The sequence below is a fragment of the Vulpes lagopus genome, chromosome 6 (assembly GCF_018345385.1).
Source record: "Vulpes lagopus strain Blue_001 chromosome 6, ASM1834538v1, whole genome shotgun sequence".
Classification (NCBI taxonomy): Eukaryota; Metazoa; Chordata; class Mammalia; order Carnivora; family Canidae; genus Vulpes; species Vulpes lagopus.
Genome location: NC_054829.1, coordinates 63,192,826 through 63,213,760, shown reverse-complemented (window position 1 = coordinate 63,213,760; position 20,935 = coordinate 63,192,826). Strand labels below are relative to the sequence as shown.

At 34.2% G+C, this 20,935-nt stretch overlaps 1 protein-coding gene and 1 long non-coding RNA gene across 9 annotated transcripts in view; one reads left to right on the top strand and one right to left on the bottom strand.

Annotated features, from left to right (window-relative positions):
• Nucleotides 1-20,935, bottom strand: part of HEATR5A (HEAT repeat containing 5A) — a 111,126-nt gene that overhangs the window by 48,807 nt on the left and 41,384 nt on the right. For all 8 annotated transcript variants that reach the window (XM_041758566.1, XM_041758570.1, XM_041758572.1 and 5 more), the window contains exons 13-19: nucleotides 20,441-20,540; nucleotides 17,524-17,633; nucleotides 12,436-12,599; nucleotides 12,146-12,321; nucleotides 6,359-6,464; nucleotides 5,283-5,473; nucleotides 964-1,123 (exon numbers count right to left, since the gene is read on the bottom strand). In XM_041758566.1, the coding sequence (XP_041614500.1) occupies nucleotides 964-1,123; nucleotides 5,283-5,473; nucleotides 6,359-6,464; nucleotides 12,146-12,321; nucleotides 12,436-12,599; nucleotides 17,524-17,633; nucleotides 20,441-20,540 (1,007 nt within the window). The remainder of the gene's footprint in view (nucleotides 1-963; nucleotides 1,124-5,282; nucleotides 5,474-6,358; nucleotides 6,465-12,145; nucleotides 12,322-12,435; nucleotides 12,600-17,523; nucleotides 17,634-20,440; nucleotides 20,541-20,935) is intronic.
• The window catches only part of LOC121493055, a 70,896-nt gene that overhangs the window by 47,431 nt on the left and 2,530 nt on the right, over nucleotides 1-20,935 (top strand). The window lies entirely within an intron of this gene.

The following is a 20,935-nucleotide window of genomic DNA, read 5'->3' as shown; positions in this document are numbered from 1 at the left end:
TGTCTGCCTTTGGCTCAGGTCATGATCCCAGTGTCCTGAGATGGAGGCCTGCATCGGGCTCTCTGCTCCACAGGGAGCCTGTTTTTTCCCTCTCCTGCCTGCTACTCCCTCTGCTTGTGCTCTGTCAAATAAATAAATAAAATCTTAAAGAAAAAAAAAAAAAAGAGAAAAAGAAAATAGGCAGATCATCTATAAGAGAAGCCAGTATTTTGGGGTAATAATAGACAAGGTTCCTGGGTCAGATTTGAATGAGAAGGTGATTTAGGAAGCAATAAGCAGTTTCCCCAGATTTTTGGTAGGGAAGGGGCAAGATGAAAGTCTTTCAGGAAAACAATGTGTTTTCACATCTAGGGAGAGTTGAAAAGAATCTAAAACTACTATAGTAATTAGGAACACATAAGGGAGGCAGAGATAAGGGGAGTAAAAGAACAGGAGGAATGACAATTATTCAAAATTTATTAAGACCTCAAGAGAATGGTGATTTTTAACAGAAATGAGTAAGATATGTACAATAATATGGTAAAGTAGTTAAGAACACGGGTTCAGAGTTCATGACTTGTGTTTGTGAACTGATTCCATGATTTATTAGCTTTCAGCTGTGAGCAAGTTACTTAGCTTCTGTAAGCTCGTTTTCTTTTTGTATAAGGGGATTACTATGAGGTTTAAGTATGTTAATGTTTTTGAAGAATATAAAACAATGCTTGGTACCTATCAAGTTCTCCAAAATAGTAAATGTTATTAAGATGGAAGGAAGATTCATTTTCAGAAAAAGATACTGATTTTGATTTTGGAAATTCTGAGTGCAAAGACACTGAGATTTGAATTTCAAAAACTAGTCAAAGTTAACAATGGTCTGGATATTTGTTGAGGGGGGATTATTTACAAATTACTAATGGCATATAAAAACAACCTGCATTATATTCAAATCATGAACTTCAAGAAGGTATCACATGGGGTATTTACCTGCACATCAGGAGAAGTACTGTCCTGAGACAAAGTATAAAGGATTCCAACACAAGAACTCAAATGTTGAGAAGAACTTATTCCTCCTAAATATCTATGTAGAGATCCCAAAGCCAATGAGTATCCTGTTCTGGTAACCACATCCCTTGCTGATTTCAGTCTATAATTATGGAAATAAATAATAATCACTGAACAAAACTAATGCATGTACACTGTCACATAGGCAAAATATATGGATAGCTGCAAAATTCAAAAATATATTTTCTGTTAACTGATAAAAAAAAAAAAAATTCTGGAATGACCTGAAAGGTACCTTGAGAAGAAAAACATTTTTATTTAAAATAAAATAAAATTTTTATTTTAAATAAAAATATTTTTACATTATTAAGTATGAATAATTCCAATGTTTTTTCAGAGATACATTAAATTTGTAAGACAAGCATTATTAGTTTATTGTTAAGTTACTTTTCAAAAGTTGAAGTATCATCAACACACAATATCCTATCAGTTTCAGGTGTACATCATTTTTATACATTATGAAATGATCCCCACAATAAGTCTAGTTACTGTTACCATACAAAGTTTCTGCAATATTATTGACTATATTCTATATGTTATACATATATGTTATACATTACATTCCATGACTTATTTCCTAACTGGAAGTCTGGACCTCTTAATTCCCTTCACCTGTTTTGCACCCTCCCCTCCTCTCTGGTAACCAACAGTTTATTTCTTTTATCATTTCTTTTTACATGTAAGTGAAATCACATGGTATTTGTCTTTCTCTGTCTTATTTCACTGAGCCTAATTCCTTCTAGGTCCATCCATGTTGTCACAAATGGCAAGATTTCCTTCTTTTTTTATGGCTGAGTAATATTACACATACCATCTTCTTTATCCATTCATTTATTAATAGACACAGGTTGATTCCATATTTTGGCTATTGTAAGTAATACTGCAATGAACAAATGGGTGCATATATCTCTTTTTTTTTTTAAAGATTTTTCTTTTTTTTTTATTATTTATTCATGAGAGACACACACACACACACACACACACACACACAGAGAAAGAGAGAGAGAGAGAGAGGCAGAGACACAGGCAGAGGGAGAAGCAGGCTCCGTGCAGGGTGCCTGATGTGGGACTAGATCCCAGGTCTCCAGGATCACGCCCCAGGCGGCACTAAACCGCTGAGCCACCCGGGCTGCTCTCATATATCTCTTTTAATCAATGTTTTCATTTCCTTTGAATAAATATCCAAAAGTGGAATTGCTGGGTTGTATGGTATTTCTATTTTTAATTTTTTGAGGAACCACCATACTATTTTCCATAATAGCACCAATTTATATTCCCATAGTGTATGAAGGTTCCCTTTTCTCCACATCCTACTCAATACTTGTTATGACACTAGTCAATTAGACAAGTGTGAGGTGATGTCTTGTTGTGGTTTTGCTTTGCATTTCCATGATGATTAATGATGAGAAGCTCTTCAAGTGCCTGTTGGCTATCTATATGTCTTCCTAGGAAAAATGTCTATTCCGTCCTCTGCCCATTTTTTAAAAATCAGGTTTTTAACATTAAGTTGTATAAGTTCTGTATATATTTTTGATATTAACCCTTTATAAAATATATGATTTGCAAATATCTTCCACCATTTTAGGTTGCCTTTTGGTTTTGTTAATGGTTTCCTTCACTGTACAAAAAAGCTTTTTAGTTTGATGTAATTCCGTTTGTTTTAGCTTTTGTTGCCATTACCTGACCTCTTTCCCACTAAATATTGCTAGGACCAATGTCAAAGAGTTTACTGCCTGTCTTCGTCTAGGAGTTTTATGGTTTCTGATGTTGCTTCAAGTCTTTCACCACTGAATTTATTTTTGTGGTCCAGTTTTAATCTTTTGCATGTACCTATCCTGTTTTCCCAACACCATTATTAAACAGACTGTCTGTCCCCCATTGTTTTGTTTTTAAAGTAAGCTCTAAGACCACAGTGGAACATGAACTCAGAGCCCCAAGATCAAGAGTTGCATGCTCTACTGACTAGGCCAGCCAGGAACCCGTTTTCCCCCTTATTCTTGATTCCTTTGCCAAATTAATTGACTAGATATGTGTGGGTTTATTTCTGGGCTCTCTATTCTAACACACTGATCTGTGTTTGTTTTTGTGCTAGTAATGTACTCTTTTAATTATTATCACTTTCAGGAATGCTGAAAACAGCATTCCTCCAGCTTTGTTCTTTGGTTCCAAATTTCAGGATTTTTTTTTTGTTCTAGTATTGTGAAAAATGTCCTTGGTATTTTGATGGGGATTATACTGAATCTGTAGATTGCTCTGGGTAGTATAGATATCTTAACAATATTAAATCTTACAATCCATAAGCATGGTGTGTGCATGTGTACATTAAAATTTGGAACACTTTGGGGCACCTGAGTGACTAAGCTAGTTAAAATACGGAACGGAACGCTTCATGGATTTGTATGTCATCCTTGTGAAGCATGGGTCATCTTCAATTTCTTTCAACAATGTCTTAATATTCTTAGTGTGGTTGTTCACTTCCTTGGTTAAATTTATTCTTAGGTGTTTTATTCTTATTGACAACAGTAATTGGGATTGTTTCCTTAATCTTTCTGACAGCTTATTATTAATGTATAGATATTGATTCCTGTATGTTAATTTCATATCCTGACCTTACTGAATTCATTTAATTCTAAGTTTTTTGGTGGAGTCTTTAGGATTTTCTAGTTTTGTATCATGTCATCTGCAAACAGTGACAGTTTTGCTTCTTCCTTTCCAATATGGATAACTTTTAGGTCTTTTTCTTGTCTAAATGCATGGCTAGGATTTCCAAAAACAAGGTGAATAAAAGTGGAGAGAGCAGGATTTCTTTTTTTTCTTCCTCATCTTAAAGGAAAAGCTTTTAGCGTTTCACCACTGAGTATGTTAGCTGTGGGTTTGTTATATTTAGTCTCTTTAATACTAGGGTATGTTCCTTCCATATCTACTTTGAGAGCATCATTTACATTTTAAAAACTCACATTGCTGAGATACTTTAATTCCATACAGAGTCTCAACTCAAGAACTTTGATTTTATTTTATTTTATTTTTTTTTTGAACTTTGATTTTAAAGTTAAATATAGTAAGAATAATAAGTATTAGAGGAATTTTCTTATGCATTCTATGATAATTGAAGTGTTTTACATTTAGTTCTTTCATCCTTCCAACACATTGAGATTCTATACTATTATCAGTTCTTTTACAGATGAGGAGAACAAAGTGATAGCCAAAGTAACTCTTACAAAAAACCTACTATTAAGTGGAAGAATGGGATTTGAACCAAGTTAGTAATCTGACTACAGATTTCAAACTCTCTTTTTTTAATTTATTTTTATTTTTATTTTTAAAGATTTTATTTATTTATTCATGAGAGACACACACAGAGAGAGAGGCAGATACAGAGGCAGAGGGAGAAGCAGGCTCCATGCAGGAGCCCGATGTGGGACTCGATCCCGGGACTCCAGGATCACGCCCTGGGCTGAAGGCAGGTGCTAAACCGCTGAGCCGCCCAGGGATCCCCAAACTCTCTTTTTTTTTTTTTTTAAAGTTTACTTATTAACAATCTCTATACCCAACATGGGGCTTGAATTTACAACCCTGAAATCAAGAGTCACATGCACTACTGAGACTGAGCCAGGTAGGCACCCCCAGACTTCATTCATGCTCTTAACCAAATCAGTCATACATATTCAGCAGACTGGAAAGTCAAAGTGCTACTTGCATTATTACTACTACTACAACTACAAATATAACTTTATATACATATATTACTAATAAAACCATGAACTTTTAATTGTGGTTGTTATACTCTTTCATATTACTTTCATATTTATTATCTCATTTATCTTCATACTATTGAGCAGGCAGGGTAGTATTAACAACCTTCTATCTGAAATAGAGCTGGCAAAAATGAAAATACAGTTTGTGCTTTCTGATCATAACAGCCTATAGCTTTTATTCTTTTCAGTAGATTGTTATTACTACCTATGATCTATATTTCACATTATAGAACTCCCAGAGTCTATTCCACTCATAGCCAATCATACTACTCATATATCTTTTTCTTATTATACAAAAACTAAAACCAAAGTAGTAATTGTTCTATGTTTCAAGATGAGCAGACCCTTCATTTGAAAATATCCACATTTATTAATTTTTTTCTGAGCTGATTCCCAGAATGAAGTTTCACTAGTTCCAAAAAAATCAATAAGCTATACCCAGTACTAATACATAGTCTTTGAGTATTAAATAAGAAATTCACTTACTTGTCAAAGCTAACTTGAGCTAATGCAGCAGTAAAAGCTCCATCATTAACCACTTGGGCTAATCTAGCCCATGCCTCTGCAGCTGCACATCTCAAGAGGGGGTTGGGACTTTCTAGGGCTCCCATCACCAATGCTAGGGCAGGTTTTCTCATTTCTTCTGAACCCAAGTTTCCCTTGGAGCCAGCTAAGTACTGAAATATGTAAAGAAAAATCCAAACTTAAAACTGTAGCAAATTTTCTTTTGCTTAAAAGAAAAGAAATTATTTTAGAGAAAGAGTGTGAGAGCAAGTGCAAGTGGGGTGAGGGGCAAAGGGAGAAGGAGAGAGAGAGAGAGAGAACCTCAAGAAGACTCCCCGCTGAGTGCAGAGACTAATGCAGGGCTTGATCTCATGAGCCTGAGATCATGGCCTAGGCAAAATCAAGAGTCAGACAATTAACAGACTGAGCCACTCAGGTGCCACTGTAGTAAATTTTCAAATCCAGTTTGGAATGCATATTCTAGTCAAATACATTCATACTTGGATTACTACTTAAACACACACACACACACACACACACACACACACACACACACGAATAAACACTGAACACCCAAACATAATTTGATTTTTCACAGAAAAGTTCTTTAGAATTTTAAACCTCTAGGCAAACAGTGTAGTAGTTGTTACTATACTATATACACGTTCAGAAGAACATTAATAAGAATTTCCATAAAATAACCAATGAAGTGTATTAAATTTTAGTTAGAAAGAATAAACCATAAATGTAACAATAAGCCAGATTTGGTCCCTAGGCCACAGACCACCAATCTCTGGTATAGGACATTGGGCTGAGTAGGTTAATGCATGGTCCTAAGCCAAGACTTTAGGTTTAATTTCTGACTAACAGGTTTTACATGGAGAAAAAGTAAAAGAGGTATTACAAATCCTGAAACATTTTCATTAAGAGATTGAGAAAAAAGGGAAGAATAAGAAGGGCACCAGTTCTTTAAAAACACCTTACTCCAACCTACTTAGTTGGCCATATATTAAAAAAAAAATTATGCAAATACCTGAATTTTAAAAACACAGAATTACCTTCAAGAAACTAGAGAGTGAAGAAACAACATGTAACTGAACTACTTGTTGACGAGCTCCTTTTGTGTGCTTTATACTGTCCAAAAGCTGTTCCAGTACAGAAAGCCTAAAATAAGAAACAAGATTCAAAAGCAAATAGTAAGACAGCAAATTTGTTAATAAAGATAAAGTAACCCAAAGGGCATTACTGAGTATCTACAGCTAATTTGTTTTGTTGCATTATTTTGTGGGAACTGCTAAAATGAGATAAACTGCTGAACATAGTAAAACATTTTAGGAAAAGAAAATATTAAAAAGAAAAAAGTAGTTTGATTATGTGTCCTTCTGACAGTGGGTGAGAGGCACTATTTGTGGAAAAAAAACCCACACAGAAGTATCACATAATAAATATTTACCTGGACAAATTCTATCTTAGTAGCTATTTCCTTCCTTCCTTTCTTATTTCCTTCCTTATTTCCTTCCTTCCTTCCTTCCTTCCTCCCTCCCTCCTTCCTTCCTTCTTCCTTCCTCCTTCCTTCCTTCTTCCTTCCTCCTTCTTCCTTCGTTTCTTCCTTCCTCCTTCTTCCTTCGTTTCTTCCTTCTTCCTTCCTTCCTTCCTTCCTTCCTTTTTCTTTCTTTCTTTTTTTTTTAAATATTTTTTTTAATTTATTTTTATTTATTTATGATAGTCACAGAGAGAGAGAGAGAGGCAGAGACACAGGCGGAGGGAGAAGCAGGCTCCATGCACTGGGAGCCTGATGTGGGATTCGATCCCGGGTCTCCAGGATCGCGCCCTGGGCCAAAGGCAGGCGCCAAACCGCTGCGCCACCCAGGGATCCCTCTTTCTTTCTTTCTTTTCTTTCTTTTCTTTTTCTTTCTTTTCTTTCTTTCTTTCTTTCTTTCTTTCTTTCTTTCTTTCTCATTCCTCTCTTTCTTTCCTTTCTGTCTCTCTCTTTCTTTCCTCCCTCCCTCCCTCTTAAAGATTTTATTTATTTGTTTGACAGAGAGAGAACACAAGCAGGGGGAGTTGCAGGCAGAGAGGGAGAAGGAGAAGCAGGCTCCTCACGGAGCAGGGAGCCTGATGTGGGCTCAATTCCAGGACCTTAGGATCATGAGCTGAGCTGAAGGCAGATGATTTTGAGCCACTTAGGCGTTCCACATTGTATACTTTGTTAAAATACTTTTTCCTTCCCAACGTTATTCCCATCTTATTAACTATGATACTGAAATAATTTTAAATGGCTAATAGTGTAATATAGTTTGGCAATATAACACTTCATTTAACCCACTTCTAATTATTATTATAAACATGATAAGTACATTATACATAATTTTTTTTTTCAGTTTTCAAGACCATATTTAAGGCATTTTAAGAACATGTTTGTGTCCAAACTGCCTGCAGAGACTATGGTAGGGTAAACATGACAACAAAGAGAAATTAAGGATAACCATATGGTCAGGCTCACAGGTTTAAAAACCTAAAATGTCATTTTTAACTCATATCCTAATCATCTGTTATCTGTGGAACAATATCATGTTGAAAGTACATGTTGAAAGTACCTTATATATTATAGCTTGAGAATTTTGTTATATTGTAATTGAATTTGACCTATACCAGACCTGCCAGAGCCCCCTATTTTTTCCTCCACTCTTTATCCCTAAATGCTGACAGAGATCTCCACAAAAATATTCTAAATCTTCTGGAAGATGGAGATGACTTGTTTTTAGTAATACTAAATTGGTATGCTTAAGTACTATTGATAATACAATTGTTAGTTTGGAATGAAATTAGATACTGAAACAAAGTTTTGGGTCTACAGAAATTAGAAATATATACTTAACTGAATAAACAGTAAGACATAACATCTGAAAACGTTGATTTGCTATATGCAAATCTACCCTAGCTACAAGTCAGAATCACCTAAGGAGGTTTTAAAAATTTCCATACCCAATATATACATATACCATACTATTATATCAGAATCTACATTTTAAAAAAGTTGTCTAAGTGACTGTAATGTATTCTCAAGGGAAGAACAATCTTCAGGTGAACTAAGTAATTCATTTTTTGCGCTTAGGTACAAAATGTTTCAAAGTAAGCACAAACAACACATGCACAAGACCAATCATAGTTCTTTTCTGTATAAAATTATCTTGACATTCTAGAACTTTAAACATTTTAATGTTTTAAAATTCCCAATGCAAAGTTTTCTGACTTTTGGAATCCTTTAGTCAACATAGAGAAAACCAAATGATTTAAAGACAATTTAATATCTAAGGGCATAAACAAAATATGAAAAACCTATTTCTAATCTTAGGGCAATCTCATGTTATAAAAGTTTCTTTTAAGCTGCTTTAAGCACAAAGCTAACCACAATGACAACAAAATGCTTTGAAATATTTAGCTGCTGTTGTTAAATATTGAAATTTCAGTTAAAACATTTTTTTCTCTAGAAATGTAAATACACAGCCAAAAGAAAAAGGGTCTGCCATTTTAAACAAGTATCATACCTGGGATAACAGGAAATTAGAAACTTAACTTTCCTATTTATGTAGTTTCTCTCCTCTGGTCTTCTAATGACACCCAATGGAAACTGCTGATAGCTGCTTATGACCCACTTTCTGTATCTGGGATCTTGCCAGATCAATTCCTTTAAAAATCTCCAAAGTACTGCCTGCTATTTTTATTCAGTTAGAATGCAAACATAGTATGCTTTGCTTTTACGTCTCAACATTTTTTTAATAAAAACTCTCCTCCCTTAAATATATATCCATTCTATATGCTACTTTAGTCCAAGTGAAGTTAAAAAAACTTAGCATATTTTAAAGTTAATTAAATTTTAGATAGGAGCAAAAAATCATTTTCCTAAATAAAACAACCTCTAAGAGAGTAATAAAATCAATTTTTAAAAAGGAAAAGCTTGTAAAAAGAATCTTTTATTTTCACTTTTTGTCTTAGACCTATTAAAAAGAGTTAGTGGAACCATTAAGAACATGCTTAATTTAGGGGCATTTGGGTGGCTCAGTCAGTTAAGCATCTGCCTTTGACTCAGGTCATGATTCCAGGGTCCTGGGACTGAGCACCAGGTCGGGTTCCCTGCTCAGCAAGGAGTCTGCTTCTCCCTCTCTTTCTGCCTGCTGCTCCCCGTGCTTATGTTTTCTTTCTCTCTCTCTCTGTCATATAAATAAATAAAATCTTTAAAAATATATATATATATATAAAGAATATGCTTAACTTAAATCCTTCCCCCCCAAGGAAACCCCTGTTTCATTACTGTAGTTACTGCTGTATTAATCCAAATTAATTATTTTAAATTATATGGTCTATAAAATGGTATAGTTACAAACTAGTTCACTCTCATTTTATCTTTTTTTTTTCCTTAAAGATTTATTTATATGAGAGAGGATACTCAAGCATAAGCAGAGGAAGGGTAAGGGGAAAGGGGGAATCTTAAGCAGCTTCCCTGTTGAGCATTAGCTCAAACTCATGACCCATGAGATCATGACTTGAGCTGAAACCAACAGTCGGACACTCAACCAAATCAGCCATTCAAGAGCCCCTCTATCAATTCTCCTTTGAATATTCCAGACTACTATGGTTCTCTCATCTTTTAGTGCTATAGCATTCATTTATAAATTTAGTCATATATTGTCCTAAATAGAATATAACCATAACTTTATAGTTACAATATACACAGGGAGCTAGAGGCTACAAATAAATTTGGGAAAAACATCATCTTTTAAAATTTAAACTCTGAAAAGACATTTCAGCGTGTGTGTGGTGTGTGTGTGTCTTATGATACTAAGCAAATACTGCCATCATTTAAAATAATATGACATGAGGTTATTTAAGTCAACACAAAGTCAACATAAGGTTTAATCACTTTTCTATCCACTTAAAAAGTAAACTATCCAAAGACATGCTTCAAAAATGTGTTGCTGAGGTGTGCCTGGCTGGCATAGTCGGTAGAGCATGCACTCCTGATCTGGGGGTCATGAGTTCAAGCCCCATATTGGTCCTACAGCTTACTTTAAAAAAAGAAAGCAAAAAAAAAACAAAAAACAAAAAACAAAAAAAAAAAAAAAAAAAAAAAAAAAAAAAAAAAAAGAAAGCAAACAAAACCCCCCAAAAATGTGTGGCTGACAAGATTAAAAAAATGTTGTGAGTCTTCATCAAAAGAGACCAAGGTGGGATCCCTGGGTGGCGCAGCGGTTTGGCGCCTGCCTTTGGCCCAGGGCGCGATCCTGGAGACCCGGGATCGAATCCCACATCAGGCTCCCGGTGCATGGAGCCTGCTTCTCCCTCCGCCTGTGTCTCTGCCTCTCTCTCTCTCTCTGTGACTATCATAAATAAATAAATAAATAAATAAATTTAAAAAAAAAAAAAAGAGACCAAGGTAAATTCTCTATCTAATTGATATTGTCTAGAAGACTTAACTAGATAAAATGATATAAAAGCAATGATCTAAATACATGTTGTTATTTTTGATTTAGCATGCCAGAGGCAGTCAGGAAGGAAGGGAGAGTGGAGGGAATGCAGGGGGAAGTGGAGAGAGACAGAGAAGGAAGGAACAGAGAGAATATGAATAAATGAGAACAGTTACTAATTTGTGAATTGTTAAACAGCATAGGCTATGGGCGAAATTCATGTTGCATTTAGTATCTCACATAAAAACAATTTCCTGAATACTAGATATGAGTAGTGTTTTTTGTCTCCAAGAAAGTATTACCTCAGTTATCAATTATGAAACTGTCATTCACAATAAGAAGCCATTATTAACCCTTGATATTTCAAAACTGAAGCTTAAGGATGCCTGGGTGGCTCAGTGGTTGAGTGTCTGCCTTTGGCACAGGGCGTGATCCTAGAGTCCCAGGATCAAGTCTCTGTCTCTCTCTCTGTGTCTCTCATGAATAAATAAAATCTTTTAAAAAACAAAACTGAAGTTTACTTTGAGTGGAGTGAAATCTACCAAACTGAAGACTAATCAATTTTTTAAAATTTTATTTATTTATTCATGAGAGACACAGAGAGAGAGGCAGAGACATCGGCCGACAGAGAAGCAGGCTCCATGCAGGGAGCCCAATGTGGGACTCAATCCCCCCCCTGAGCCAAAGGCAGACACCCAACTGCTGAGCCACCCAGGCATCCTGAAGACTAATCAATTTTAACCTAATTTTTTAAATCCACCAAACTAAAGATCTTTAATGGCTCCACAAAACTTTGAAGGTAAGAAAACTCCTGAGACCTAATCTAAGCAGAAAACCAGGGTACTTCTTTGTAACAACAGCTCATAAATCAAAATTCTTGATGCCACTGATTTTTTTATTTGTATTTTCAGCTAGATGATAAGGTAATTGTGGATAAAGTATTATATCCACAAGAGTCTAGCAGTTTTCAGTTTAATCACCAAATTTAATTTATGACTTAATTACTTATTAAATATTAGCCAGGTGAATAATTAAACAAGACCCTTTATCTCACCTAAAACCTGTCATCTATAACTCTTTTAAGGACTTTTTATGAGAGACAGAAGCACTCGCAGCACCAGTGGAGACGGGGAGGGGAGAGAATCTCAAGCAGACTCTGTGCTGAGTGCAGAGCCTGATGGAGGGCTCAGTCTAATGACCTTGAGATCACAACCTGAGAAACCAAGAGTCAGATGCTTAACTCACTATGCCACTCAGTCACCCCACTAATAAGAACTGACATTTTTCTTATGCAACAGTTTTCTATCATGCATTCACTGAACCAATGCCCATCCTTAAATATTATATTTCAGGATAAGCGAACTACTAAAGATGGTTTACCTTTGAGCTTCTCCCACATGAGCACATACAACTCCAAAGAGCTTGACTGCAGAGCTAATAACTGATAGTACTGGAGACAGGGGTTTAGGCACTGAATCTCCCTCTACATCTTTCTCATAAATAGAATAAGGGTCATACTCCAAACTTCCACAAGCAATACCATTACCAAGCAGGAGCTAAAGCAAACAAAAAAATACATATATATAAAGTATTAAAATGACTGTTTACAGAATGAGTCAACCCAAGAGTTATTGAAAAATGACTATACCAAAAAAAAAAAAAGACTATACCTGTTCTTCAATAAATCTATGATCAGTTTCTTGTAGCAAAGGACTTAATATCACAAGATCATCCTGATGACAGAGGGGTGGAAGTAAAAATGCAGATGCTGCCACCTGTATATCAGAGGCAGTCAAGTCAGCAGCCAGCTCTTTGAGTATAGCACAGAAGTTTTCTGTTGAGTTACAGAAAATAGCAATTAGCAGTTAGTAAAAGTAGTTAACTGGCTAGAGTACAGGGTTAAAGAAAACCCAGGCAGACTTTTAATCTACACATCAACTAACTTTATTACAGTCAAATATTATATATCTCATCCTTGAAAAATACACTACAAACAAATGGTTCAACTGGTGCTACTGGTCACAAGACTAGGAACAGATATCGAAAAGACATCTCAAAGTACATGTGTATATACCTTATGATACTGAATAAATACTACCAGCATTTTAAATAAAATGACATGAAGGACAAAAACAATAAAAAAGATGAATACAAAAGCAGATAAATTATATTTGTTTAAAAAACCCACTGCCTAATAATAATTTATAAACATTCAGCATGTTTTTTTATTATGGAAAATTTCAAACATATACACAAGTAGACATAATAGTATTATCATACCCTAACTCCCCACCACCTCAGCATATGATTGAGTCTCATATATCTTGACCAGCTGGATAAATTCTGTTTCACTATACCTCCATCCACCATCTCACCACCTCCCATATTATTTTGAAGTAAACCCTAGAAGGCAGAAAATTTTCATCTACAAATATTTCCTTGTTGTATTACTGAAAGCTAAGGACATTTTATACATTCCTATTATGTTTTAAAAAACACTAAACATCAAATACCTTATTCAGTGTTCAAATTTTCAATTGTCTTGTAAATGTGTTTTTGTTTGCTTTTATTTGAATCAAGATCTAAGTCTACATTTTGTAACTAGTTGATGTATCTTAAGTCTCATTCAATCTACAGTTCTTCCCTCTACTTTTCCCTGTGTAATTTATTTGAAAAAATGAGGTTATTTGCTCTGTAGAAGTTTCTACAATCTTAATTTTTATGAATTTATGCCCTAGTGCAGTTTAATTTCTCTATTGTCTATATTTTTTTTGTAAATAAATAACATGGAAACTGGATCCAGAGAGGATCCATTTTATTTGTGTTTCAGAGGCTAACCTAGTTCAAAGACAGCACTGCAATCTTCTATAAGACATGGAGGGGCCAGTGCAGGGCACCCGGAAGGCTCAGTTGGTTAACTGACTAACTCTTGTTTTCAACTCAGGTCATGATCTCAGGATTGGGAGACTGAGCCCAGTCTTGGGCTCAGAGTTGGGCTAGGTATAGAGCCTGCTTAAGATTCTCTCTCTCCCTCCTACTACCCCTCCTCCAACTCTTTAAAAACAAAAACAAGGCATGAAGCAGCTTATGGTTGTTCTCTTATATATACACATTTTCAAAAACTGGTTCATTATCACATTGACCTAAATGCCATTTCAAAGATATTTACCACTAAGTGTGGAAATAGTTTCTCTATTTCTCATTCTTTTTTATTTTTATTTTTTTAAGATTTTTATTTTAGAGGGAGAGAGTGTAAGGCAGGGGGTGGGGGAGAGAGACTCACCAACAAACTCTCCGCTTAGCGTGGAGCCTTATGTGGGGCTCAATTCAACCACCCTGAGATCATGACCTAAGTCAAAATCAAGAGCTGGGCACTCAATCAACTGAGCTACCCAGACACCCCTTATTTTATTAAGATTTAAAACCTTTTAAGTAATCTCAATGCACAATGTGGAACTCAGTCTTAGAACTCTGAGATCAAGAGTCACATGCTTCAAGGACTGACTTACAACTCTGAGCTCAAGAGTCACATGCTTCAAGGACTGAGCCAGTCAGGTGCCCCTCTCTATTTCTCACTTAAAGTGACTGCTCATAAAAATCCTTGAACAAAGTACACTTAAGAATGATTCCTTTTAAAATGCAAATAGGTTGGGGCAGCCTGGGTGGCTCAGCGGTTTAGCGCCACCTCTTCGTCCCAGGGCGTGACCCTGGAGACTGGGGATCGAGTCCCGTGTTGGGCTCCCTGCATGGAGCTTGCTTTTCCCTCTGCCTGTGTCTCTGCCTCTCTCTCTCTGTGTCTCTCAAGAATAAATAAATAAAATCTTAAAAAAAATAAAAAAGCAAATATGTGCTTTTTTCCAACATTTTTTATTTATTTACTTTTAAAATTTTTTTTATTTTTTTGAGAGAGAGAGCACAAGAAGCAGGGGGAGTTGGACAAGCAGTCTCCACACCAAGCTTAGAGCCATATGAGGGGCCTGATCCCACCATCTCCAAATCGTGACCCAAACCAAAATCAGGAGTCAGATGTTTAACAGACTGAGGCACCGAAGCACCCCTGCAAATATGTTTTTGTAGAAGTACATCACTGACCTTCTATTGCTAATGAGGAACAACTTCCAGTGTGGAGAATATTAAAACACTAGCCCATAACAAAACTAAAACAGGAAATAAAAACTAAGAACCCAATTTTTATTCCACAAATTTTGGAAAACTAAGTCACTCATGAAAAAATTCTGCATCTGAAAAACCAAACAAAAAAAATTCTGCATCTGCAGGACTACCACAAAGTCATTTAAGTTATTAAGTACATCGTATGTAACAAAGCAATTTTTTACTGTCTTGTAAACTTACTTTTTGACAAACCACTGTACCAAGCAGTATCATCAGAACTTTAACTTCCATTTTGTTAGCCATATTTTTGAGTTAGTGAGATGTATAACTTTAACGACTACTATTTCCTTTTGTGTTAAAAGATTTAGAAATTACATTATTATTGTATGATGAACTATTATTTTAAATTTCAACTGATATTTTAATGGTAAAGTTCTTACTGTTAAGCTCCATATACATAAATCTATTATACAGACTACCATTTGAAAAAAATCCTTAAGGAAAAAAATCCTTAATTTTATTTCTATAGTTTTAAAAATGAAAAAGATAGCCAAGATATGGCAAATTATTTTTGGTTGAAACATGAAACTATTAATACCTCCATATTTTTCTTTTTCTAAAACTAATTTCTTCTTTAATCATATTAAAAAATAGATATCCTTGAAGAAGATAAATAGGGTAAAGGTAAACATAGATTCTGTTTCTCAAGAACTTTATAATAATTCCTAACATTGTCTCCCAGTAAACATTCTGGAACTGATTTAAAATCTATATATTCGTGGGATGCCTGGGTGGCTCAGTGGTTGAGCATCTGCCTTCAGCTCGGCGCATGATCCCAGGGTCCTGAGATTGAGTCCCACATCAGGTTCCCTGGAAGGAGCCTGCTTCTCCCCCTGCCTATGTCTCTGCTTCTCTCTCTATGTCTCTCATGAAGAATTAAATAAAGTCCTTAAAAAAAAATTCATACACGTGTATATTCATTATTCCTTTAGGACTTCTGACTGTATTCTCAATTCTGAGAAAAAATACAAGACTTTGTTTTTTTCTTTAAATCTTTTAAGGGCAGATTTATATTATCATTTATTAGAAGATATATATTTTAGGTTGACATTCTGGTATTCTTAGATGTTTAATGAAGACTTTAAAAGAAATTATTTTTTTTATCTGTAGTTTGAAAATAAACTCCAAAATATGGTAAAAATGATATAAATGTCTAAAGGGAATTGTTTTTGCCAGAACCAGACAGCTACCTGAGGTATGGAACACAGAAATTATCTCAAGAGCTTTTATATCTAGCAGGTAACTCTTATATACTAAGAGACAGTATACAAAGAGACAGACCTATCACTAAGTCTTGACTGTTCGTTAAATCTCTTCTAGGTTACTTATAAATAGGTATGCAGCATAGCATGAAGCAGATCTATAATCTTCATTCCACTATTTACGGCACATATGTTTCTAAGTTGGTTTATATAACTTCTCTATGCCTTATCTGTCAAATAAAGAAAATATAACCAGATTACTGTATTGTCCTAAGATAAATGAGATGATAATATACACAATTTCTACCACAGTACCTCTCATACAGAAATGGTTCTTTTGATACAATTCCTGAGAAATGACAATTTCCCATTTTTTACAGTTCTTCTTCTTATACTAAATGGTTACTTTACATCAAATATTTTGATAGGCACATTTGTGAACCAGGAAGAAAGGCAGTGGGAACAATAATAATCACATTATAATAAAGGCCACAGGTTAATATTCTGAATTAATATTATATATAGTATATATATATGTATATATACTATATATAGTATAATAATAATATATAGTATATATTATACTTCATTTATCTGCAGAATAGGATAAGAAGCCAATAAATGTGTTTTTACAAGAAGTAGTTTTGAAGTAATTATCAACTTAATATGGCTGGCTAAAAACTATTAAGATTAAAAAAAAATCAAGTTCCCAATGGAGTCCATTTATAACTTTCATCTCCTAAAACAAGCATTTTGAGCAATTCAACAGTAGCAATGTATTTTCTTAAAACTGTGTTTTAAATTTACAATAAAGTTTTTAGAACTAATTTTAAAACAGGGGCAAGTTTATTTTACCAGTCATAGTATACCATTAATCTAAGGTCATATCTGAACCCAATAAAGGCAAAACCTATACTCTAAACATATTTATTTATTTTATTTTATTTTTTTACTCTAAACTTATAAAATCAATTACACCTTGGTAGTTCAGTATTAAACTTCTGTCTGGGCACAGTGAAGAATACAATAGTGGAAGAGAATGTGTACAGTAGATAATCACTGTAGAAGGAAGCTAGGAATGGTCAATATCTAATAGGCCTACATTATATATTCTGTACCAAACCCTACAGTAGAATCAAGACCAATCTTTGTGACTTATTCTCTTCCACAGGGTGGAACTAGGGACTTTTATTCCCCAGAGGAGAAAGTTAAAAAGTAGGTTTAAAAAAAAATTTACTTTACTTACTATATAATGGTGAACACAATGGTTGAGATTGAACTCACTATACCTCCTAGAAAAAAGGTACTAAATAAACACCATACCATTCATTTGGGTATTACTTTCCAGCCAAACAGTAAAACATTTTGGTTTAAAGCACATACCTTCATAGGTTTCAGGAGGTAATAAAATCAGTAATTCATAAAGCCTTTGTCTATAAACTACTGATGGCATTTTCAAAGTGCTTCCGTATGTTTTTAGTACTGAAGAAAGCCTTAAAATAAAAGAAAAAGTATATCATAAGTACATAAGATATATAACATACAAATACAATAGATTGACATATAAATGTAAAACAGTTATACATATTATTAGTAAACGCTAGTGCTCTTTTTATGTTTCTTTTTCTTTTTTCCTTTTTAAAAAAAAATGTAATGATAAGTTATAAGAGGTATTATAAGTATCACACATGGAAATTATTCTACTACGTTTTCTATCACACTTTGTACAACAGAACTATTTAATTCAGCTTTAGATCTCTAAGGCCATCAGTACTTTGTCTAAAAACAAACTTTTATCAAATTCCACAATTTACAAATTGGCATTTGTAAAAAATGGAAGTCTATTATGTAGAAAAGGAATCATATGGAAAAAACAAACAAACAGGAAACATAAATATGCAGGTAAAAATCCAAGTTTTTCTTTGAAACTTGATCTGGAATGCCATCACCAAGAAGGAAAAAAAGAGCGTCAAAACATGCAAAGATCATGAAACAAATTCTCTTTTAATAAAGCATAAGTCAAGCCAATGATTCCCTAAAAGTTTCAATCATAAAATCTCTTATCTCCTTCACTTTCATGTACTTTTTAATTTTCTGTTCATTACCACTACTGGTATGAAGGCATCATTTTACTGATGCTCACTCATCTAACAAATATTTATTAAGGATTACTACTGCTCTTTGAAGGTTCCATGTTACCAATTGGAGTATGGTCTCCATCTTTTTAACAATATAGAAATATAACGGAATTACTTTCAGTGTGTCAGGAATAAATCCACTAAATTGTCATAGCATGAAGTTTCCAGGTACTTTAAGAAAGTCTGGTAATGTTTATTCCTTTGTATTTTCTGGGAAATTAATACTTGCTCTTTCTGGTTTCTAGAAGAAATTAGTTAATTTTTGAGTTGTCACTGTATTTTTTTCCTTTTTTTTGGTTTAGTCACTATATTTTTATTTTTTAATTTATTTAGATTTTATTTATTCATGAGAGACAGAGAGAGAGAGAGAGAGAGGCAGAGACACAGGCAGAGGGAGAAGCAGGCTCCATGCAGGGAGCCCGACACGAGACTCGATCCCAGGATTCCAGGATTGTGCCCTGGGTCAAAGGCAGGCGCCAAACCACTGAGCCACTGAAGAAAGATTTTTTAAACCAAACACAGAAAATACTAAACAAAAAATACAGGACTGATAAATCTGATATTAAGTTAAGAATTCCTGTTAATTCAAAAAACTATTTTACCTAAAAATAAGTAAAGACATGCACGAATAGGGAATTCTTAGAAGGGGAAATATTGAAGAATAATAAATATATAAAATGTCAAATAATCAAGAATCAGTATATAAATTAAAATCATGATGAGATATCAATTTATACCTACTGGATGGGCTAGGAATGATGTCTAATTGTTAGTGAAGAAGGATCAAAGGGTAGTCACATAAAGAATTGACAAAAATGGGGATCCCTGGGTGGCTCAGCAGTTTAGCACCTGCCTTTGGCCCAGGGCACCATCCTGGAGTCCTGGGATCGAGTCCTATATCGGGCTCCCGGCATGGAGCCTGCTTCTCCCTCCTCCTGTGTCTCTGCCTCTCTCTCTTTCTCTCTGTGTATCATAAGTAAATAAATAAATAAATCTTTTAAAAAAAAGTATTGACAAGAATATACTAGAATTTTGGAAAATATATATTTAGATATTTCACTGACATAAGTTGCTATATACACACCCAATTAAATATTATATAGCAACCAAAATGAATGAACAAACTTACAGACAGTTAACAAACAATGATGGGTAAAAAAAAGTAAGTCTCAGAAATAATACACCATTTGCCTGATCAAAACCAAGCAAAACTAAACAATGCGCTGTTTAGGGAAACACACACATGAGGAACTTTTTAAAAAGGCAAGGGAATGACAACTATAAAATTCAGAAGAGTCATCACCTATAAGTGGAAAGAATGATATGTGAAAGGAACTCACAGATAACTTAAATACTATTGTTAATGTTCTAGTTAAGAGTAGCTAAATCTGGCCCAATGCCTATTTTTGTAAATCAAGTTTTACTGGAACCTAGTTACATTCACTTATTTATAAATTATCTATGACTGCTTTTGAGCTACCAGAGTTGAGTAGATGCAACAGACTGTATGGCCTACAAAGCCTACAATATTCACAATCTAGCCCTTTACAGCAAACAGTGGCTAACCCCTGCTCTAGTTGTGTTGGATTCACAGGTGTTCATTTTATTATTATGCTTTATAAGCCATATGTTAGATTTATTTTTTGGTAATACACTAAATTTTATATCATTAAATACTTTTTAAAAACTATACATTATATTAACTTGGAAATTACAAGTGCTCATGACATATATTGTATTTTCTCTATGTTTTCTTATCATAAAAGTCAAGTTTGTGAAAAATAAAAACAACAAAAAATTTAAATTGTTAACAAGCATCTGGTTCTTATGAACACAGAATAGCACTAACAAACCAATAAAACACATACCTGAAAAGGTTAAGAGGCTTAATATTTACTTTCTTGGTTAAATCTGACTATTTGGAAGATACAATATCCACCAAGTAACTTTCCTCCCCTTTTTAATATGTATTTTTCTTTCAAGTTCCTAGCCTAAAAAAAAAATTGTGTAACTAAATGTTTGCCTTCCACTGCAAAAGAAAAATCATTCACCAATCATAGAAACTTGGCCTAATATTATTAATGTATTAAATAGATATTACATATTCAGAGGATAACTGATTACTATTAAACATTTTTAAAAATCTAAGTAGACATCCTTACTGAGTTAGCAAATCCACAGCACAAGGAAGTGGTGGAAGAAGACGTTGAATTACTTCCTCAGTAAGAAGGTCACCACAGTGGGAAACAAAACTCTTGACAGCTGAAAAACAGAACAGACTTACTCAGCAGAATGTAATGAACCATGAGAAAAAAGCAATCAATTATGGTACAGCATTTGCATTTTTATTAGAGGAATAAAGAAATGTGCTAAAAACAAAAACAAAAAATTCTTGAAACTCTAGCATGAAAAGGAAGCTAGTGTCTTTTACCTCTAGTTAAGCTAAAAAAAGTTTCTAGAATCACTAAAAGAGAACAACCAAGTTAACAAAATGTTGTTTTTCTGAAGTTTTACTCAACTTCTGAGCTCACAAGTAGAATAATAAATTAGCTTAGAACCTCAAGATTGCCAATTCTGTACTAATTCTGCAGAACTATGGTGACAGTTTAGCCAGCATTGTTAGTGTCTTATAGATGCTACCTGAAACACATACATTT